General features: G+C 47.0%; 1 protein-coding gene and 1 long non-coding RNA gene across 4 annotated transcripts in view; one reads left to right on the top strand and one right to left on the bottom strand.

Moving 5' to 3' along the window:
- Positions 1-594: 594 nt before the first annotated feature.
- Positions 595-23,312, bottom strand: part of Spen (spen family transcriptional repressor) — an 89,335-nt gene continuing 66,617 nt past the window's right edge. For all 3 annotated transcript variants that reach the window (XM_063235567.1, XM_063235565.1, XM_063235566.1), the window contains 9 exons: positions 21,742-21,867; positions 21,149-21,262; positions 17,509-17,622; positions 16,183-16,283; positions 3,776-11,987; positions 3,004-3,486; positions 2,649-2,843; positions 2,097-2,255; positions 595-1,733 (listed from right to left, as the gene is read on the bottom strand). In XM_063235567.1, coding sequence (XP_063091637.1) covers positions 1,602-1,733; positions 2,097-2,255; positions 2,649-2,843; positions 3,004-3,486; positions 3,776-11,987; positions 16,183-16,283; positions 17,509-17,622; positions 21,149-21,262; positions 21,742-21,867 — 9,636 coding nt within the window. In that variant the 3' untranslated portion in view covers positions 595-1,601. The remainder of the gene's footprint in view (positions 1,734-2,096; positions 2,256-2,648; positions 2,844-3,003; positions 3,487-3,775; positions 11,988-16,182; positions 16,284-17,508; positions 17,623-21,148; positions 21,263-21,741; positions 21,868-23,312) is intronic.
- On the top strand, positions 17,505-20,875 carry LOC134472920 (uncharacterized). The gene is made up of 2 exons (XR_010042951.1): positions 17,505-17,644; positions 18,180-20,875. It is a non-coding gene; the product is annotated as an uncharacterized LOC134472920 (long non-coding RNA).

Raw genomic sequence — 23,312 nt, 5'->3', positions numbered from 1 at the left:
TGTAGGAGCCCCACTGATACTGCGAGAGAAGTGCCAAATAATTTATAGTCCTTCCAGGTGCGAGGAGCCTGAGCACCCCTTCTGCACCCCTGCCAGGCAGCAGGTGCATGGCCTACTGAAACACAAGGAGCACCAGCAGGCCAGCCTCTGGCTCCCAGCTTTGCAAGAGCCACTGGCACCATACTGGGGGCTGGAAGCAGTAAGAGCAGGACCTGGGCCTGGGTGAGACATTAATGGGCTGAAGTGGGTACCAAGCTCGAGCCTGGCATGTGGGGTCCAGGTGCGTCCCAAGCACAGGGCTTCTGTGCATGGGCGGGGAAACACTTCCGCAAAGGAGCATCTCCTCCTGTGTCAGGGCTGGAGTGCCGTCCAGTCACCTGGAGCCAGGCAGGACCTTGACACTTCACACTGACCTGCACACACCAGCCAGAACCTGGAGAAAGTTTGTCCCTCACCAAAGACTCTTCTGTACAAGGTGAAATGCCCCGCAAAGGAAATGCCGATTTATAGTCCTTGCAGGTGTGCGGAGCCTGAGCTGTTCCCCTGAGCCAGTGCCCCCTGCGCCCCCAGCAGCAATCACATTAACACTTCAGGTGTTTTGTATTTTTTAATAAAGTTTGTAATCCAATGGACACACAAAACAAAACTGCGCTGAGAAAAACAGTTTCATAAATTAATAAGTGTTAGGAAGTTTGGAGAGGTCTGGGCACAGGACAGGGCTGGCCAGTCTCTTTGTACAGGTGCCGAGTGACACTTCCACACCGCGGGCAGTGCCCGTGCTGTCCTGAAGCGCACTGATACAAATGAGTGACGATACAAAGTCTGAGTATGAAAATAAGATTTTCTCTGAAAACACATTTTTGGCACAGATTAAAAAAAATGTATGTCGGGGAAATTTAATTTTAAGTCAGTATTATATATATTTATATATATTATATATTTATATATACACACATCCCAAGTTCTGCATATCCCACCAAGAAAGAAAATCATGTTTGCTCCTGTTCCACTGTAAACTGTACATCCTGGTGAGACAGAGGTGGTGGCAGCAGGAGTTAAAGGTGACATCCAATGAGCAAGGGAAAAAAGAGGCGGCGGGGCAAAAAAACCCAATGAAATGTTCCTTGACCCCAAGGTTTCAGCAGAAGTTCCGAGTCCTACATTAGCGTCCGTGACGTGTTCACACACACCAAGACGTCTGTCAGAGTGTCATAGCCTGTCTTCACTGTGCAAAAGTCCAAGTCACTAATTTAGTGCAAAGGCAGTCCTGTTTTCTTGTTTCTTAAAAACAGAAATTCCACTGCCCTATTCCTTTTCTCCCGAAAGAGAGAAGCCCAGCCCCCAAGGTGTCTGTAAGTCCCTCAGTCAGTGGCACGCCCTGGGCGACAGTGTCATGTAAACATACAAGGAAGCAGCACCGCCACGCAGGGAGGTGTGACCCTGGGAGCTGGGCGGGTGAGGCGGCAGCGTCCGCCAGTGGGGTCTGTCCCATGTGCAGCTGCCCCGCTCGCTGCCTGACTGGATAGTCTGGTGTTCATTTTTTTTTCCGGTAGACCCTGGGGGGGGGGGGGAATGCCCTGAGGTGGTGACAGTCCAGTGGCTCACACAGAGGCAATGACAATCATGAGGTGGGGAGAGATGTTGGAGACACTGGCAAGAAGGTCCGGGGCCAGGCGGGACAGGTGACTCTCAGAGAACTCGCAAGGTGGGAAGATCTGCAGCACATAGGCGGGCTGGAAAAGACAACAGGGGGGGGGGGGAGGGAGGGAGAGAGAGAGAGGGAGAGAGGGAGAGAGGGGGAGAGAGAGAGAGAGAGAGAGAGAGGGACCGTCTATCTTCGGCACACCGCCTCCAGCATGCTTCCGACGCCCTGGACCGGCCTCACCAGCCCAGGTGATGTCCCGCAGCCAGGACTCAGCCCCTGGGCTCCCCGGGCCCCTCCCACGCGGTGCCGGCTGCCTCTATCCAAAATGCCCTCTGCCCACCTCCTCCAGGACTGCCGCACACCCTAGCTCATGCTGGTGACTTCCACCTGCCACAGACCAGCCCCTCCTGGGTCAGGGAGGACAAGGGACATGACGCTGTGCTAGACCAACCTGATTGGAGCCAGGGTTGGGAACGTTGATGATCCCTGCCGCCTGCTTGGCCTGCAGGTACGTGATGAAGGCAGCCTTAAGGGACTCTGTCTGGCTTACCACATCTTCTTGGTCACGTCCACAGGGCAGGGCCAGCAGCAGACAGTAATCTGTCTCCACCTGGGCAGAGAAGACAGCGGTCAGGGGCCTCCTAACCAAACAGCAGCTGTGTCTAAGTCAGGGTGCTACGTCCATTAAGACTCCCATCTCTGAGGTGAATTTGTTAAAAGAAAAAAAAGCCTTGTTTTGGGGTGTAGGGGTATTTTACACTCTAGTAGTAAGACAAGGTGCCACTTCAAAAACTGTCCCCATGGGCCACGGATATAGCTCAGTGGCATAAGTGCCTGCCTGGCAAGTGTGAGGACATGAGTTTGATACCCAGTACCACCTCCCTCCAAAAAACCAAAAAAAAAAAAACAAAAAAAAACCCTCCCAAACCAAGAGGCAGGCAAGGGACAACTCTGCCTTCCCCAATGATGGGCAGGGCTCATCTGGGCCCCAGGAAGTTCTCACCGTCATCCTTCGGGCCACTCCTTCTAGCTGAGAGGCCTCCAGCCGCATCCTCTGTGCGATCCTCAGCGGAGGGCCACCTTCGGAGAGGGGCAGGGACCGGTGAGCCAGGACGTTGTTGCCAGAGACGAAGTGGAGCTGCACGGCAGCTGTGTCATTCTTGAGAGCCAGCAGGCCCTGCCACACGATGGGGTACTTCTGCTCACAGAAGACAAAGCAGATGCAAGCTCGTGGCTGAGGCGCTGGGGGCTGCCTACGGCCCCAGCAGCAGCTTGCTGGCCTAGGTCCACCGCGCGATCTTAGGACACTGACTACGGAACACAGCTTGGGAGACGGGCCGGCCCTCACGCACGCTTACCTTCAGAAGCTGGACCATATCCACGGATCTCTGGGAAGTCAAGTGTGGAGAGGAATCTGGCTTGGGGGCCGGCTGGACTTCAGCGTGCGGCAGAGCCAGCCCTGGCGGGGTGCTGGGGCCTGAAGTTGTAGGAACAAACAACGGCTGCTTTGGAGCGGCCTGCGCGGGCAGGGGGGCTGGGAGGTCCGGCTTCATGGAGACCGACACGGGCGAGGGGTAGGAAGTCTGGCCGCCTTCCACTTGTGCCCTCTGAACCTGGGGGGTGAGGGGTTCAGGCGGCCTGTTTGCAGCTCCAGCTGGGAGGCGGGGCTGCTCAATGCCGCCTGTCTGAGTCCCCTTTGCCTCTTGGGAAACCTGGGGCATCTTGCTAGTCGGCGGCTGGCCAGGCTGGCTGAGCTGGGGATTGCAGGGCGGCACGGGTGCAGTGGGTGGTGCGGGTTGAGCAGGCTGAATGGGCTGCAAGGGCTCACCTTCAGGAGGCCCCTAGGGTGGGAAAGAAGGCAGAGCAAGAGTCAGTCTGCTATACACAGACCCCGGGCCCAACGCAGGGCCAGCGCGCCCCGGAAGGTGCGGGCTGAGAAGGTCCACTACCTTCTGCCCCACTGCAGGCAGAAGCCACTGCACACACGTGGCACACTGAGCTTGCCCCCAGCTGGAGCCCTCCATGGTGTGATCTGACCCTTTTGCCCTCATGCCTCTTCTTTAAACCCCAAGACATTATCAACACGTTTAAGCGATAGGAGGAGCCCCCCAAGCACGTGCCCCACCTCACCTGGGCAGGAGTCTTGGTCCGGGAGGGCAGGCCAACGGAAGCAGCAGGAAACTGGGTGGGCGTGAGCTGTGCTGGGGCGTGATAGGTGCGGATGTCTCCATATCTGTACTCTTGAAACAGCTCCCCACTGGAGTGCACAATCTGCACCCCATGAGTCACCACCACGGGGGGCGTCAGAGGCAGCCCCTGGAGCTGGTTGCTGGGGGTAACGGTGAGAATTCGGGCCTCGCTGGGAGGGGGCGGGGGCGGGGCAGGAGTGGGGATAGGGGGTGGGGCAGGGGCGGGGGTGGGGGCAGGGGCAGGGGCAGGGGCGGCTTTAGCCTCAGGAGTCTTGGCAGCTTCTTTCCCAGCTTGCTGAGGGGCCTTGCTGACAGGTGGCATCTTCACCACCCCCTCCATGGCCCTGGGCTGCTCACTGACCGCTGTCACGTGTGGGTGCACCATGATCCGTACATCCCGGGGCACGGTGTATGGGTGCAACCGGTACTCAGACTGCATGACCAGCACCTCGGACTGCACGGGGGCTGCAGCTCGAGCCATGGGGAGATGGTAGTGCACCTCCTCCTCAGGAACATGCTGGGAGGCCAGAGCGGGCACTCCGGCCGTAGCCGGCTGTGGGGTGCCTGCACGCTGCGGGGCCCGCACCTCTATCTGCTGGGGCTGCAGCGGGGCCCGAGGAGAGTGAATCGTTTCTGGCCGGATGCTGTAGGTGATGCTGGGCAGGGTAGGCGTGTTCATTCTCACCTCACCCTGCGACAGGTGGCCAAGGGACACAGTCTGGGTGATGCTGTGCGGTGGCATGATGACAGACTGCTCTGGGTGGATGCTGGAGATAAACTGAGGCACTGGAATGCCTGCAGCCAGCATGACTGTGGCATTGGTGGAAAGCGCTGTGGACGTGGTGCTGCTGGGGTGGCATGCCCTGGGGAACGGGGCTGGCGCGGGCCCGCTGGGGCGGGGGGAGTGTGTGTCTGACTTGGTGGCTGCCAGGTGGGAGCCTGCCCGGTCTGCTGGCGTGCTGGGCCCCAAGGCAGCATGGTTCACTTCTGTAGGCAGCTTGCTGGGCAGCGCAGGGGGATGGTGGGGTGTGAGTGTAGACCCAAGGCTGGCCGGCTGAAGGACCTTGGTCTCTATTTTGAGGGTGACGGGGTCAGCGAGCTTTTTATTAGTGGTGACAATGCTTGGGGTGAGAACAAGCTGGTTGTGGACCAGGACTGGGGGTGTGTTGATGCCCTGGGTAAGAACCTTCACCGTGCCACCCTGGGTGACAGGTGTGGACACAGAAAGGTGGATGGGCTCAGGCTTCTCCAAGGACGGGCGGTCAGCCTTGACAGAGGAGATCACAGGGGAGGCATTGTAGGTCTGGGCAGTCAGCACCAGGGTGGAATGGGTGGCCACGTTCGCAAAGCCTGAGGGAGCTTGGGGTCCTTTGGGTGCAGGTTGTGTCGGGGTGACAGAATCAGGTTTCACCTGGGACTTGGACACTGACTGCTGAAATTCAATGTCCATTGCGCTGGCCGGGGGGATCTGGCTGATCTTGGCGCTGATCCGCTGTGGACCTTCGGTCTTCTGCCCTGAGTAGCTCAGGAGCACAACGCCCTCCGACGTGTTCACACGGAGCCCCGGGCCGGAGCCCGCATCTGCAGGACGGTCGTCAATCACCGACATGGACCCGGGGTGGAAGCGGCTGTTTTCATTACTGCTTGATCTCTGCTTGCCCTTTGCTGACGGTGCAATCACTGCACCTGTCATAGCTGGTGCCCCTGCTGTAGCAGTCACACCACCAGACGCAGGAGTCACTGAACCTGCTGTGACCGTCACTGCCCCCCCAGTGGCACTTACTGCACCCGTAGCAGCATTCACAGTGCCAGCTGTGGCATTCACTGTCCCCATGGTGGCATTCACTGGCGTGGTGAGGACATTCACCGGCCCTGTGAGGACGTTCACAGGTCCCTTCAGGACATTGACTGGCCCCGCAGGGGTGCTCACCAGCCCTTTCAGTGTGGCCACTGACCCCTTCACAGGGCCTTTCAGGGCATTCACTGGGACCAAGGAGACATTCACCAGGCCAGTGAGGGCACTCACCAGGCCGGTCAGAGTCTGAGGAGCTGGCTTTGCCAGGGTTATCTTCTGGGAATTCTCCAAATCAATGCTGACAGGCATCCGGCTGATAACAGATGTAATTTTAGGAGCAATAACTGGGGCCACTTTTTCCTTGTCAGTGGTTACTGGAACCTCTGAGGCTTGCACATCAGAGGTGGCTGCTACTGGAGCTGCTGGCCTGTCCTCAACAGGAGGCTTTTTAGATTCAACCTGAGCAGCTGGCGCCTCGTGTAGGCAAGGGGCGGCACTTACAGGCTCTGCGATGGCCGTGGTGACACTGGTTGATGTGATGCCTGTGGCAGACACATATTTGGGGTCCATGAGGATCTTCCTCAGAGTACTGGAGCTGGTGTCCACATCAGAGGCCTTGGTATCAGGGGGAAGAGCTGGAGATGGCGTGGAGGGAGCCTGTGGCTCTTCCTGCCGGGTGATCCACTCTGTCACCTTAGGAGGTGGGCTCTGGTGTGGGATTCCTCCAGGGGTCAGCACGGGTGGAAGCTTTGCAGCAGTTACAGAAGGAATCATGGGTGGGGGGTTGCTTGAATCGCTGGGCGGAGTCACTGGGTCACTTTCGATGATGGAATGCACCTTGAACCTGGCCTGAGGTTCATCTTCCACTGGTGCTGGCTGGGAAGACTGGGGGAGGTCTGGGAGCACAGGTGTTTTGGTGGGAGTCTTTTCTTCAATGCAGACCTCTTGGAACAAATTCTCTGTAGACAGAGTCTTGTTAGGATCAGAGGTACACACGTGAGGAGGAGTGGAATGGGGTTTTTCCTGCTGCTTTTCTTCCTCTGGAGGTTCTGGGGGTGGCACTGTCACCGCCTCACTGGCAGCAGGGCTCGTGCCTTCGGCCTGGGGAGACTCGGAGGCATGGGGCTCCACGGCGGCACCTGCTGCCTTCTTATTTGCATTCCGTTTGCGGCGTGATCGAGCTGTCTTCTGGCGCCCTTTGTCTCTCCGAGCTGGAGGAACTTCCACTTCCTTTGACCCTTTGGTTTCCTGTGCCGGCTGGGAGGTTTCGCTGCCGCTCCCTCTGGCGTCCTTGGCATTTGCTGGGTTTCCTGAGGTAGCAGAGGTGCTGGCTGGTGGCCCAGAAGATTCTGCAGCAGCCTCTGTCTCCAAGATGCCAGATACTGCCTCGTGGGTCTCGGGCTCCATCCCTTCCTCTTGGGGCTGCAGCGTTTGCGTCTGTGGCGGCAGAGCTGTCTGTGATTCGGCAGGGAAAGGAGGAGCGGCAGCAGGGAAATTCTCCGGCTCCCCAGAGATGTCGCTGATGATGGAGCCGATGGCGGCAGCCAGTTCTGTTTCACTCGCCTGGTGTGGGGGCTTGGCCTTGTCCTCTGTGGCGAGGCCCTCGGCTGCGCCCGCAGCTGCTGCCTTGTAGGCTGCATGGGCTGAGGGCTCAGTAAGCTTTGCGATGTTCTCCACGGCCTGCTCCAGCTCCATCTGCCTGGCTAGCTGAGTGGCTTCGGGGGACACCTTGGAGGCAGAGGCGTCCTCCTCTTCTGCTTCCTTGCTGGGATCCACTGGATCATTTTTCAGCTGGGATGAGGAACTACCTTCCTTCTGAGGACTCTCGCTTTTCTCAGGGGAGACTGCCGCGACCGAGGCTTCTGTTTCCTCATGCCGTGTCACAGCTCCTGCAGCCTCCCCAGGGCCAACAGCTGTGGCTGCACTTTTCAGATGTGCAGATCTGTCCACTGCTGACCTTGAGTTTCGAGATCTTCCTCGCTTTGATTTGGGGTTTTTTTCAGGGGCTGGCTTTTTCTCTACCACCTCAACAGGAGGAATGTCAGATGTATTTTTGTCTGTGATGGCTTCTTTTTTGTCACGTTTCTGTTCACCTCCAGCTTCTTCGACTTTGGACTTGGCGTTATTTTCTTTCACGTTCAGTTGGGGACCCACATCAGAGGAAGCCTCAGCACATTCAGCATCAACTTTTGGTTCATTTTTTCCCCTTTTCCCTTGAGGACCGCCAGTGGCTGCTGATTTTTGAGACCTTGGAGACCTCCATCCTTCAGCGGGCTTGGGCGTTTCTGTGGCTTCCTTGGCCTCAGTCTCCTCCTCCTCCTCAGCACGACGGCGTGTTTTTGGAGGCCTCCCCCTCCGTGGAGTGGTGGGAACTGGTGCTACCTCCTGAAGCTCTCGCTCCAGTCTCTTTCTGGTCACTCGTGGCTGCTCTACGGGCTCCTTGGCTGGAGAGCGGTTTTCATGGTCACTCATGGTTGCATAAACACTCCTCACGTTGCGGCGCCTTGTTCGGCTGAGAGGCAAACTTGGTTCAGGGTGCTCAGAGTCCCCCCCAGAGTTTTTAGAAGCAGTCCTGGTAATCTTCTCTGCTTCCATCTTCAATTCTAAAAGTTTCTGTGCCTCTCCCCGAGGAGAACTGGCCCGCTTTAGTTTTTCTCGGTCTATCCTCTCACTCTTCCTAGTGACAGGCTTTTCCATGACACTTGCTGGAGTTGCCTGGATGGGGGTCTTGGAACGTTTACTTTTGTTTGGCTTCTTATCTTTTGTAGCAACTGGAGGATCAATATCTACATTTTCAGGCGCTTGAGCCTGAACCTCAGAAACAACTTTAGCTTTTGGATCTGCACTGGGCTCGACATCTGCAGCTGTATCTGCCTTTTCTGCTTTGGGTTCATCAGCATCGCCAAGCTTCTGAGTTGGTTTCGGAGGTGGCTGAGCACTGTCAGGTTCTGGATCCACCCTGCTCTCTACTGGGGAAAGCGAGGCCCCTGGGGTTGGAGGCTTGGCATCCAGGTAAGGCAGCTGCGTAGTGGATGCGTTTTCTTCAACCATGGACGGCGGCACCGCAGCAGCGTCTTTACTGGTGTCCGTCCCTGCAGTCAAGTCTACCTGTTCTGGTTGTTCGACAGAGACTGGAGCCAGTTCCAATACGGGCTTTGCTTCTTCCAAGACAGAGGCTGGCTCCACAGTCTTCTCTTCTGTCACCAAAGGTGACTGTACTGTTTTTTCACTGGTTGCTTTTTCTTGTGCTGGTGACACTGATTCTGGAGTCATAGCTGTGACACTGGGAGGCCCGACTAAAGAAGGAGTTCTCAGTTCAGATTCTTTATTCTCAGAAGCAGTTTCTGGGGTCTTGGGATGACTGTCTGTATCTTCCTGTCTTTCAGCTTCTTTAGGTTTTTGGTCTTTTTCTTTTTCCTTCTGCTGCATTCGGGTGAGCTCCATAAATCTGCTATGGAATAGGACCACAGGCTCTTGGACGGAGTCACTCGTGCTGTTTGCTCCATCTGATGTCTGCCTCCCGTATAACCGGCCAGGTGTGAAGTCAGACTCTTCCTCTTTCCTCTCCAGATGCTGCAGACGCTTGGAATCTTGTTCAAAGATTGAGCTGTGTAAAAAACGAGAGGCAAATAATTCTTGTCTTTCCTGTTCTTCTTCTTTATGATTATCTTTTTTATCATCCATTTTTCCTTCTGAGTCAGTCCTGATTTTCTTTTTTTTCATGTACCAGGATGGAATTGGTCTCGGAGCAGAGTCAACTTTTTCTTTATCTTTGTTGTTTCGAAAATTAGCAAACCGGGAGTCCCAATCAAGAAAAGACCAATTTTCTTCTCGGGACGAAGAAAGGGATTTGGCTCTTTCAAGCAAAGCTTTAGTGTCTGGTGTGATTGTCTTATCCAGTGCAAAAGAATAAAATTTGTTCCTTTCTAAAGAAGTAGAGAGTCTTTCATCTCGCTCACGTAATTTGTCTTCTCTGTCCCTCAATAAAAAAGACAATCGAGAGCTTTCATACAGTGAAGCAGCTCTGGGTGAGTGGGATTTGTGCTCTCCATCTTCATCAGAATCTGAAGGCACCTCACCAGGTTCCAAATCCCGAACCGACCTTTTTCGAAGACTGTCCCTCTTAATTATGCTGTTTGGGAAACTCACATCGAATCTACTGGTGTCCTGTTTCATTTGAGAATCCCAACGATTTAGATCATCTTCAGAATTCAAAACAGACAGCTTTATTTTGGCCATGTCTGCCATCTGTTCTCTCCTGCTAGAATCATAAGGGTTAAATTTTAAGGACTCTTCCCTCACTGTTATACTAGAATAGGGGAGATTTTTTTCATCTACTTTAGGAGACCCTTTTACTGACGTTAGCCTTGGGGAGCTTAGTGGGTCGTCATCTTCATGGAAGGAACCATGGCGAATGCTAGGAGAACAGCTAGTCCTTTCGGAATCTTCGCTGATTTGGCGTGAACTTCTGTAATTCCTCTCTCTCTTGGTGCAGATATCAAAGTCAATATGATCCATCCTTTTCTTTTTGCTGGGAGGCGAGTCATCAGTGACATCTTGCGGAGGTTTGCCTACCTCGTGAACAAGGCTACGTCTTTCATATTCATCTACATCTTTTTTAGGACTGCCAAACTTCTCAGACTTGGCTATTTCCATCTCCATCTGCTGTTTTCTACGACTCTGCTCCATTTGTTTTCGGTAACTCTGTGTGTGATCAATGTCAATGCCAATTTTTTCCTCAGTATTTACTGCATGAGGTTTGTCCTGGCCTGGTTTACGTTCAGGTGTTTCATCGTGAAGACTGCCATAGTTTTTCCTGACATCATCTCTCTCTGGTCCTTGATCATCTAAGAGCTGCAGCTGTTTGTGCTGTGGTTTTGAAGGGTTAGGTTTTTTGGACTGGACTTCTTGGTTTTCTGCAGATTCCACTACTGGCTCTCCCAATCTTGCTTGTAGCTCTGAGTTGGGCCTTGAGCCAGACCCAGCAGAGATACTGACAAGCTCCTGACTGTCTTTAGGACTGGGAACAGTATTAAGTTTGTCCACTTTGATTTTTTTAGATTCTCTTTTAAGAATTTCTTTTCTCACAGGCTTTCTTTCAGACTCTCCTTCCCTTAGCAAAATAACATCTCGAGATGACACATCAGCCTGCTTTTTCAGAATTATCCGAGCATCTTCCATCTCAGGGCTACTTTTCTTGGCTTCTGGTTTTTGCCTTTCTACTTTTAAACTAGAATCTGCAAATCGCCTTTTCCTTGCTTCCAGCTTCTCCAGGTCTGCAGCACTTAACCCATCAGCAGCCTGCTCTGGCTTGAGGTGCTTCCTGGGTTTAGGCCTGACTTCTTTATCTCCTACCTCAGGGTGGCTTGCAAGTGCCTTTTCCTTCGGCACTTTTATGCGAACAGATTCCAATTTTAACAGGTCCAGTTTTGCAGGCTCAGCCTGAGAGACCTGAAGTTTCTGATCCAGGACAGAAGACTTGCTGGTATCATTATCAAGTCTGGCTCTCAGCTTCTCCAAAGGAGCATGGTCAATGACTTTTCCCTCTTTTTCTTTAACTCGAGTCAAAACCACACAAGGCATGAGTTCTAGGCGGTTTTTGGCTATGCCTTCTTTGTCGGCTTTCTCTCTGCTCAGTTTATTACAACTCCTGCTAGATTTTTCAGGGCTCTGTTCTCGCTCATTTTCTTGGTCTGTCTCTGAAGACTGAGAGCTAGGGGAATGAACTTTTCCTTTCCGTTTCTGCTTGTCAGTTTTGTCCTTTTCCATTTTTTCCTTCCGTATTAAGCGTCTCTCTCTCTCCACTCTCTCAGAATCAAAAGTCCGTTCTTTATCTGTCTTTTCATTTTTTGCATATCGCTCCAAACGAGCCTTGTCCAGTTTATCGTACCGTGGTGGGGAGAGGGAGCTGCAGCTGCCACTGCGGTCTGAGGAGCGGCTGTACAGCCTCCTCTCAGAGTCACTGGCCAGCCTGTCCGTCTGGGAGGGAGATGTGCCGGGACTCTGAGGACGGCGCAGGTGCACAGGGCTCTGACTCCGCTCAATGGGCCGCCTCTCATGGTCTCGGTCCCGGTCAGACTCAAATCTTTCGCGTTCTCTATCTCGTTCCCTCTGTCTATAACTGTATTCCCGAATATCTTGTTCATAAGGATCACTCCTGTAATCTCTGTATTCCCGAGGATCATCGTAATAGCGTGACTCATAGTAGTCTCCTTGGTATGTTTCCCACTCCGAGTAGAATTCTCTCCCCCGAGCAGTGTAGTCCCGCCGGGAGTCCTCAGGATATGTGCCTGGAGTGCGAATGCTCTCGTAATACGGCCGCTCTTGGTTATAGTCATAGGATCCTCTTCGCTCCTCTCTGCCAAAAACAAGGAAGAGTCCCTTATTGCTTCTATCCCCTCATCACTTACACACTGGGTTATACACAGGAGGTCAGAAAGCTCTGTGCTAAACACGCTGCACACTGTTTCATCACTTGATAACTGGGGTAGCTTCCCACACAGCAGCCACTGGGCAGCCATGTTTCACTCTGAGCGCCTGAAATCTGACCCATCTAAACCGAGATATGAGTGCACAACACACACTACATTTCGAAGACCTAGTTAAAAAACAAAAAGCACTCAAGCAAAAATGATATTTAAGATCAAAAGGATATTATCCTTATTTCATCACTGCACATTGTATACATGTCAAATTATCACATAGTATTTCGACAAATAATTACAAGTATGTCTCAATTTCAGAAAGAATTAAAATATTTAAAACTTAATTTAACTTAAGATTATATGTTGAAACAGTATTTTAGATATAGTGAAAGAAAATTAACTGCTACTTTTTTTTTAGTTTTTAATTTGACCACTAGAAATTTGGAACAATGTACATAATGTACATTATTTCCTAATGGACAGCAATGATTCAATTTTTTTAACTCAAGAGTCACAACATAGCAGGCACTATCTGTTATTAAGCACTATCAAAATGTACTTTTTTTTTGGTACTGGGGATCAAACTCACAACCTTGTACTTGCCAGGCAGGCACTTAGGCCACTGAGGTAAATCCCTGGTCCCTACTTTTTTTTTTTAAAGAAGTTTTTCACTGTTATTATTGACTTTTGGGCAGGGGGGGGGAGGGGGGGCAGGGTCTCAGTATGTAGTTCAGGCCGGCCTTGAACTCATGGTAATCCTCCTGCTTCAGTCGGTCGAGTGCTAGGATTACAGCCGTTCACCACCACACCAGCAGCACACCCCACAATTCTAAGTCTTTTGCAATTACTGTTTTGTTTTGAGAAGGGTTTTGCTCTATAGCCCAGGCTGGCCTGGAAAACTTGCAGTGATCCTTTTGTCTTAGCCTCCTGAGCACTGGGATTACAGTGTATGCCACTATGTCTCACCACAATTACATTTTTAACCAAGGATGTTCTGGCCAGCATGGTGCCACACACCTATAATAGCTACTTAGGATGTCAGGGCAGGAGAATCGTAAGTTGTAGGACAGTTAATGAAAGTTGGTGAGAACCTTTCTCAAAATTTAAAAAAGGGTTGGGGATACAGGTCAAGGACAATGATTTCTTAGAATGTAAAAGGCTCCAAGTTTAATCCCCAGTACAGAGAACGGGGGAAGGGAGGATAGAAAGATATATTTTTTTTTGTCTTTTTTGTTTTTATAGGTACCAGAGATCGAACTCATGACTGCCTGCTTGCAAGGCAGGAGTTTATGCCACTGAGCTACATCCCCAGCCCCTAGAAAGATATTCTTATAACATGGCACTCAGCACGGTGGCAGACATCCACAATCCCAGTGCTTGAGACTGAGGCAAGAGGCTCACTGAGCAATACAGAGAGCTCAAGGATAGCCTACATAGCAAGGCCCTGTCTCTAAAAGAAAAAAATAAAAACAAAAAAGCTTGGGAAATAAGTGAACTGTTTAGAAAAATGGAAAAAAGTTTTTTCTATTCATGCATCAACTATTCACAAGGATGACTTCACTCCATGGAAAATAGAAGAATCCTTAAGTTCTACTGCAAAGAATGCATTCCACAGGAACTACTGTCTGAAACCACATAGGGCAAATCCAGGTCCCAGAAGTCACACACACCCCACCACTCCCAAGAAATACACATCACCAGACAGGGATAAATAACCATTGGCAAGAGCCAAAAAGCCAGAACCGAAGCCAAACCATCACTAAGATAAGTGACTGGCCAAAAATGAGTTTTGAGTAATAATATATAAAAATAAACACACACACCACATTACCCACCTCTCATAAGATATTGCTTTTTAAAAAAACATTTAAAAAACAAAACAAAAACATTTAACATACACATAGGCCTTTACTGGACCTTTTAGTATCTTAGATGCAAGTAGGCCTGCAACACACCTGCCACCCCCGTATGACTGGAATCCCTGTAAGACCGCCTTTAAGCACCTCATGTACTCACAGTGACTGCATGCCACCACTTAGCCAGCGAATGAGCACGTGCTCTCCCCTTACTGAGACACACATCCTCTGGCCTGTGCACACTCACGCATGACACAATTAAGAAAACAGCACAGTCCACTGAGACTGTCTGCAGCCAGAGGACTGCTGGTTTTCATTTTTTAATGATTTGGATTTCTATCTACTAGAAAGAAACTATCATCCTTTTAGGAATCTGGTAGTGGACATTTTTTTTTTTTTTTTTTTGGTGTTTTTCCTTTTTATCGGTACCGGGGATCGAACTCACGACTGCCTGCTTGCAAGGCAGGAGCTTATGCCGCTGAGCTAAACCTCCAGCCCCCGTGGACATCATTTTTAACATAAAACATTCTGTGTTCAGTGACTACTGCACCACATTCTACTAGGAAATAACTCAAAAGAGATACTTTGTGTGATTTCCACAAAAAAATAAACTAGAATGAAGAGGTAACAGAAATGCTTTCAACAGACTTGTGGTAGCACGAGCAGGACAGGGTTCTTCTTTGCCACAGAGCCTCTTTCTTCTCCACTGAGAAGACGGAAAGGCATTTTTCACACAAAGCCACCTGTCTAACACATCTGTGCAGGACCAGAGATTTAACAGCAGAGGCACGTCTGTGCAAAGGCTTCACCACATGGACAAAAGTTTCCATTTTCACAGACACACACACACACACACTGCCTCCCTACTGGAGATTGAACTCAGAGCCTTCAAACCAAGCTACATACCAGGTAGTTTTTAATTTTGAGATAGGGTCTCAAAGTTGTCCAAGCTGAGCTAAAAATACGCAATTCTGCTGCCTCAGCCTCCCAGAGTGCTGGAAATAAAGGTGTGCACCACCATATCCAGGTGTTAGGATGTTTTAATATACTGTCTAATCAGCAGAATAACTATCAAATACAATATTACCAGGATTAAAAACATTCCCACTGGAAAACCAGGCTTACCTTTCATATTGCCAAAGTCATAAATTCCTATATGCTCTGGCTGAGTCACTTCAGAGAATCAAAACAAATAATCCTCTTACTAGTCTTTTTTTTTGGGGGGGGGGGGTGTACAGGAAATCAAACTCAGGACCTTATATTTGCCAGGCAGGCGCTTATGCGGCTGAGCCATACCCCAGCCAAGATCTTACTATTCTTTTATAAGTTTTTACTTTTAAGGGCTGGGGATTTAGCTCAGCAGCATAAGCACGTGATCATGAGTTCGATCCCCGGTACAGATTTAAAAAAAAATTTTTTTTTTAAATTTTTTTACTTTTTTTTTTTTTAGTAAAAGTATGAGCCTGTGTGGTAAAAACTTGATGTTTTCATTATTAATTACATAAGGCACTAATAGTGCCTTATGTGTAATACACCCTACTATATTTTATTAAAACTAGGATGGGGTGATATGTACTTATAATTAATGGCACATAAAGTTACAACATGGCAAAACAGTAACTCTTTTTTTTTTTGTCTTTTTCATTTTTATCGGTACCGGGGACTGAACTCACGACCGCCTGCTTGCAAGGCAGATGCTTATGCCACTGAGCTAAATCCCCAGCCCCTAAAACAGTAACTCTTTAAAACTGCAGAAGCAGCTGGGCATGCTGGTGTACAGCTGCAATCCCAGTACTTGGGAGGCTGAGGCAGGAGTATTGCCACATGTTCAAGGCCAGCCTGAGATACACAGTAAGCTCAGAGCTATCCTGAACTACACAAAACTGTTCTCAAAAAGCCAAAACAAAAGTAAATAAATTAGGAATCGTAAAAGTACTAAGAAATTTAGATAGGGTATCCCAGTGTCCCATGAGCCACATGAAAATTGGATTCACAAAAATAACCCTGTGTTTCTACATGACAGACTGAAAAAGGTCTTTTAGGAGACGGGAATATAAGTCAAGGAGTGAAAAATAAAACAAAGGGTTTTTTTTTTTGTCTTTTTGCTTTTTATTGGTACCGGGGATCGAACTCACGACTGCCGGCTTGCAAGGCAGGCGTGCTTATGCCGCTGAGCTAAATCCCCAGCCCCGAAAAATAAAATTTAACCCATCTAACATCTCTGCACTGCATGTTAAAATTCAAGCCATACTCTTAGGTTTAAGATACATACCTTCTTTCTAGTAACATTTCATAAAAGTCTCTGACATCTTGACCAGATTTCTCCATGCAATGATAAAATGCCAGCTGACTGTCCCGATTTGCAAAATCCACCTTCAAAAAAAATACAAGTTTGATACAAATTTCAGATTTTAATCATGGAAAACATTTTCCAATTTGAAAATTCTTCATAATTCAAAAAAAAATTTCAGGAATGCCTAATCTGTCTCAAGTGAAGTAGTTTCCATAGACTGAAATTACATTTTGTTAATCTAAGATCTCTCTAATTTCATAGAAATCTACCCCCACTCCCAAGACAAGGCCTCACCATATAGTTTTAAGGCTGGTTTCGAACTCTCTGTGTAGTCCAGGCTGGTCTTGAACTTGTAGCAACTCTCCTGCCTTAGCCCAATGAATGCTAGTGTCCACAACATCTAACCAACTTTATGCAAGTCTTGACAAATGTAATTAAGGTTCCAGAAGTAGAAAAAGTAAAATGGAAAACTCAAAACAAATCACTATTAGGAACCTAGGTTGGCAATTAAATAATCAGAGCAATTAAATCCACCAAAACCTCTGATGTACATAAATTTGCTGGTGAGGCCAGGCATGGTGGGGCATGCCTGTAATTCTAGCACTCAGGAGGCTGAGGCAGGAGAATCCTTGTGAGTTCAAGGCCAACCTAGACTACATACTGAATTTAACGACAGTCTAAACTACATAGGCCCTATCTTAAAAATCCAAAAAAATTAAAAAATAAGAACAAGAAGCTGAATACATTTACTGGAACAACAGCTGCAACATAATATGGAAGAACTTTCAACTTCATTCAGCATATGATAACTATCAGCAACACTTCTACTATACCATCTCATCAGTGATTAAGATTACAGTTCCTTCAAACAACCATAAATATAAAATTTTCAAACAAGTAATAACAGATCGAAGTAATATGCCTGCAGTAGTTCCCCACTCTAGGAGAGAAGAGGAGGAAAGCAAGAGCCTGCAGGAGCTGACTGAGTGATAGCTGGCACTTCTGGGCATAGACACACTTGTCACAACTGTGAGTGGGCTTGCAATGAGCGTGCACCCATGATCCCCATGGAGGCAGCATAATTTTTAGGGAAGGATCTGTGGTTCCTAGCTAACAAGACCTATGCCTACAAGTTTGTTATGCTGAGCGTTACAATCTTGATTTCCCCCCTAAACTGACGCCATATATAAACCATGTCCTGTAAACCACCCACTTGCCATCAATCTACAGATGCCAGTTATTTGTGGGTTGAGATTTGAATTCAATTTTGTTGAGCTTCTTTTTAAAGTCATTCATTTTGCGCACCTTAATTTTATTGCCACCAATTTTTCTCCCCTTAGTCTCTTTTACAGCTGCTTGTGCATATTCAATCTCATTGTAAAGAACCAAGGCCATGCCTTTTAAACGGTCAAACACCACCTGCAAAAGACAACAAAACAAGGTAAAAACTAAGTTAAGAACTTTATCCACTACTCCTAAGTGTCAATCTTCACAAACCACCTAAGTCAAAAAAAAGTTACCAAGAAAAAAAAATTTTTTTGAGACAGGGTCTCACTGTAGTACAAGCTCGCTTTGAATGTCCTTATACAACCCAGGCAAGCCTCAAATTCATGGTAATTCTACTTCCTCAGCCTGTCAAAGTGCTGTTACTACATGCATGTACCACCACACCCACAAGAAAAAGTATTATACATATTTTATTTTTTAAAAATTACAGCCTTTTCTCACAAGGCACATTACAGTAAACACAAATAAAATATACACAGAAACACGGAGAGTGTGGCCTTTGTTTTTTGTTTTTCTGTATTTTACTTTGCTTTCAATGTTGTTTTTGGTTTTTGTTTCTGTGTGTGCGTGTGTGTGTGTGTGTGTGTGTGTGTGTGTGTGTGTGGAGTTTTTTGTTGTTGTTGTTGTTTTGTTTTTTGAGATAGCATCTTTCTATGTAGTTTAGGCTGATTTTGAACTATGTATTCCAGGCTGGCCTCGAACTCAAAAGTGATCTTCCTGCCTCAGTCTCCCAAGTGCTAAGATGGTGTGCACTACCATGCCTGGCTACTTCGCTCTCAACGCTGACTGACTACTGTGCTGTATTTAAGTGAAGCATTTACTTTTGGTGGAAGGAGAAAGGAGGGCAGGCAGACAGGCAGGCACTCTTGAAAAGGAGGGACAAAATTACAATATTGAATCAACAAAAAATTTTAATGAATTTTGACTATCAGTAGCACTACTATCCTAAGGCTGCTGTATTTTTAGACAAGCAATCTTGAAGATAAGCACATCCCCAAACAACAAAAGTTAAAATGAAGCTAATGTCAAAAGTTATACAGAGCATATGGGCCTTTAGCTTAAAGCTCAGGTGTCCTGTGTGCTAGGAGGTCTAGGTTGCTGCTTTGTAGCCCTGATCTCCAGTGACCTGCAGGGGTCAGAGACCCCCTGGGAGGGTATAGAAACCCTGGAAACCAGAAATGTTTTTGCAACAAAGCCAATTCTCCCTTTTCTTGAGCTGATGGAAGCCATGCAGGTCCCAGGAGGAGAAAACAAGAAGCCAACTGTATTTAGGCTAGGAGACAAGAACCCTGCCTTCCCAAACCACCAGCTGACCTGTCAGAGGTACCCAGACTGAGTTGATAGCAACTAAAGTACAAGAACAGCTTAATGCTTATATTGTCTGACTGATTTTGTAGAGCTGGTGACAGCATCTTTTGAGAGGATAAAAATATGAAATATAGTAAATACGGGGAATTTCTGTTTTGTCTTTGAAATCCAATATTGTTTTCAATGCTGTGTTCTCTTTTATTGTTTGGTTTTCTTTCTTTTTTTTTTTTTTTATTGGTACCGGGAATCAAACTCACGACCGCAGGCTTGCAAGGCAGGTGCTTATGCCACTGAGCTAAATCCCCAGCCCTTATTGTTTGTTTTCTTCAGTGTTCCATTTTGATTTTATTGTGTCTGATGGTATGGGCAGCAATTTTGAAAGACAAGAGGCATTATGGCAGCCATTGTTGATTTCCTATTATCCTGTTTTGAAGTACTATATCACTTCCACTGTTTTGTTTTGATTGGGTTTTTTCTGTTTTATTTTGGTTTTATTCTCTTTAAAATAAAATTTAAGCCAGTGATATAGTTCAGTGGCACAGTGCCTGCTAGACAAGCAGGTCTTGAGTTCAATTCCTGCCACCCCCCCACAAAAGAATAAATAATTAAAAATAAAATTTAAAAGAAAGAATTAAAGCTTTACCGTCACACAATGGAATTATATCCAGAGCTCCTGTTCCCTTGATTGTGTGTTATATAACAAACACTGATTAAATGAATATTCTGCTATGTGAACTTAACTGCACCTGTCTGCCTGAGTTCGATTCCAAGTACCAAAAACAAGAACAAAAAGCTGGGTGTGGTGGCACAGGCCTGTAATTTCAGTACTCAGGGAGACTGAGGCAGAAAGATTGTTGCAAATTCAAGAGGAGCCTGGGCTACCCAGTGAGCTCACGGCCTAAACTGCATAGCAAGGCAAGACCCTGTCACAAAAAGATGAAAAAGAAAAAACCCAAAATACAAGTCAAACTACATTTCTAGTGTAAAAGAGATTAATTAGAATTTTATTTTTATTTTTTTGGGGGGTACCAGGGGTTGAACTCATAACCTTGTGCTTATCAAGCAAGCACTTGAACCGCTGAGCTAAATCCTCCCTCCTTATTTATTTACTCTTTTTGAGACAGGGTCTCGCCATAGTTCTGGCAGGCCTTGAGCTCACTTTGTAGCCCAGGCTGGTCTCAAACTCGCAAGGATCCTCCTGCCTCAGCCTCCCGAGCGCTGGGATTACAGGCATGAGCTTCCATGCCTGCCCTCTCCCTTTTCAAGACAAAGTCTCATTAGGTGACCCAGGCTAGCAGCCTCAATCCCGTAATCTTCCTGCCTTAGTGTACAAATTTTAATGTGAGATAGAATTACAAAGATCTCTAAGAAATATTGCTTTGTTTTGTTGTTTTTTGTGTAATGTGCTAGGGTCCCACTGACAATATAGCCTAGGCTGGCATCTAACTCAGTGATCTTCTTGCCTCTGCCTCCCAAATGCTAGGATTACAAGCATGCACCACCATGCCCGCTTTGTTTGTTTGTTTGTTTTATCGGTACCAGGGATCACACTCATGACTGCCTGCTTGCAAGGCAGGCACTTAGGCCGCTGAGCTAAATCCCCAGACCACTTTGTTTTGTTTTTTGAGACAGGGTGACCCTGTGTAGTTCAAACCAGCCTTGAACTCACAATGTAGCCCAAGCAGGCTTTAAATTCACCAAGTTCTTCCTGCTTCAGCCTTCCATGTACTGGATTACAGATGTGTGCCACCACACCCAGAATTATTTTATTTTATTTAATTGTAGAGAAATTTCAAATTTTAAAAAAAATCTCAAGTGTCATGGTTTATGTAGGTGGCCCCTAGGCCTCATGTGTTTGCATTATGCATCTGTGATTGTTCATTCTCTAGCACTTAGATTGATGATGTCAGAGCTACACCCAGATAGAGGTGTGTGTGTGTCTCTCTCTTGCCAGTTTCTGCCTTGTCGTTTGCAGCCACCATGAACTGCAGCCCTGCCATGTCACCCTGCCTTGGAGGCAACTGAGTATGGATTGAAACTTCCAAAAACTGTGAGAAATAAACCTTTCCTTCCCCAATTTGGGCATGAGGTATTTTGTCTCAGCGACGAGTTAAAAGTAACTAAGACACTCAGCTTGCTCAAATGCTACTTTTTCAAAATATTCTTACCATAAACTAACAGATACAATGTCCTTATAGACCAAATTTTAGCAAAACAAACAAAAAAATTAATGTGCAACTTATTAAAGAAAGGAAAGAAAAGAAAAGGAAAAGGCAGTACTAGAAATTAACTAAACAGCAAGAAAAAAAGTCAGAAGCAAGTTTGAACCATGCCCAAAGCCCCAACCTACCTTTATCACAGGCCCATACCGGCAGAAATGTCGTGTTAAATATTGGTCCGACACATTTGAAGAGAGCCCATCCAACCATACGCAGTTTGTAGGCATGCTCTTTCCAAAACCCAACTGAATATAAAAGGTGAAATTTCTAATTAGTAAAGTTCACAATCACTACTCAACTAAAAAATCCTTAGAAAAGTACTCTTACCTTTTTTTTTTTTTTTTTTGATGGAACCCTACCAGTGAGTTACCCCTAGCCCCGTAAATCAACATATTAAGTGGAAATTGTGTGGTTAAAATTAAATAAAAATTTTCAAGAAAAGCAATACTGGGGCCAGGGATTTAGCTCAGCACAGCATCTGCCTGGCAAGCACGAGGTCTTGAGTTTGATTCCCCATACCAAAAAAAAAAAAAAGAAGGCAATCCTATATGGCTAACTAGGTATAGTTCAAATTACATTAAGATAGGAAGTGGATACAAAGAAAAGTGTATCTCCTTTATGGTTGTCTAACTGTCCTGCAATCTTAAATAATCACAAATAGGCACAAAAACTCCAGACCTTAAACAAATCATCACAATACAACATTCTGTGAAAATTCATTTACCTTGAGACGATTATTTCCAAGGTACTCCCCATCCATCTTCTTAATAGCTTTACAAACACTGGCAATATCACAGTATTGCAAGAATGCATACTGAGGAACTCCATTTACTTTCTTAATATCAATGTCCTGAAAAAGCCAAAACTACCATTTAGTAATACGCCAACATGAAAATAAAATGGAATTAAGCAACTCCATGTAGGGTGTTTATTTCTTTTTCTTTTTGTCTTTTTGCTTTTTATCGGTACCGGGGATCGAACTCACGACTGCCAGGTGCTTATGCCGCTGAGCTAAATCCCCAGCCCCAGGTGTTTATTTCTTTAAAAAAAAATCCCAATCTTCTCTTAATTAAAACTGTACATTATAATCACTGTAAATCAGTAGTTAAAAACTACCTATCATAGCATTTATGGTCACAGACAGCAACTGTACTGCAACTCAAAATTTAAAATGCACAATATCAGTGTTAAAAGAAGTTATGATAATGAAAGAGTAGTCTAAGTTGCGACATTCTTACAATTCCTTCTGGCATCATCTAATACCCTAAATATGATAAAAATGGTTTGAAGTCCTCAGTCAGAAGACAGACATACAAGCACACGTACCCAGATATCAGTATATCCAACTGAGCCAAGGCCAGTGGTTGATGCTAAGAATATAGTCAACAGTCCCCCCAACCAGAATGAATGGATGTATAAATACCTGAACTACTTTGTGAAGAAAGACTGTCCCTACATTAAAGACATGCTCTACAAAGAACACTCTCTCTCCTTGAAACACACAAACCCTGTAGTGGTATCTGATACTCATCCTGTCTGCTGGAAGGAAGAGGTGAAAATACTGGGTGCAGACATGGAAGTGGTCCAGAGAAACCAACACTTAAAACAACAATGAGCTGTGTCATGAATTGCAGAGTAAGGACTGTAAATATGTAAGCCTCCTTAAGGGAGCTTAACTGAGACTTAAAAACAGCAGTAATGCAAAAGCCAATAATCAACACTTAAAAACAGCAAAATGAGTAATGTACTGAAGAATTACTCAATGGATCGTTAAAAAGCAATGATCTATACTAAATATTCTTCAAAACAATGCAAAAGAGGAGATATTTATTTATTTATTTATTTTGGTATGGGACATCAAACTCATGACCTCACGCTTGCCAAGCAAGCCCTTAAACTGCTGAGCTAAATCCCAGCCCTAAGGAGCTTGCTTGCTTGCGTATGTATGTATTTACTTATTTTCAGTACCAGAGATCAAATGAGGAGCTAATTTTAACTGTTACATAGAATAAAAAACTCAAAGTAATCTGAATTGTACCCCTCCCCCCAAAATCAGGATAAACCTAGTTTGGAGGTGCATGCCTGTAATCCCAGCAATCTGGAAGGTTGAGAGAGAAGGAATGTAAACTCGAGCCCAGCTTGGGTAACCTAGTGACTCTCAAAATTAAAAAAGACTGTGTGCCATTTAAAATGGTAATACTCAATGCTAGGCACAGGGGAACACACTGGTAGTCACAGTGCTCCAGAGACTGGAAGGAGGGTCACTTAAAAATTTAAGCCAGGGCAAAAACAGCA

Source organism: Cavia porcellus, unplaced genomic scaffold (assembly GCF_034190915.1).
Source record: "Cavia porcellus strain 051 isolate PalLab524CR breed Dunkin Hartley unplaced genomic scaffold, mCavPor4.1 scaffold_25, whole genome shotgun sequence".
Classification (NCBI taxonomy): domain Eukaryota; kingdom Metazoa; phylum Chordata; class Mammalia; order Rodentia; family Caviidae; genus Cavia; species Cavia porcellus.
Note: the sequence above shows the minus strand (reverse complement) of the source record. Positions and strands in the feature narration are given on the sequence as shown.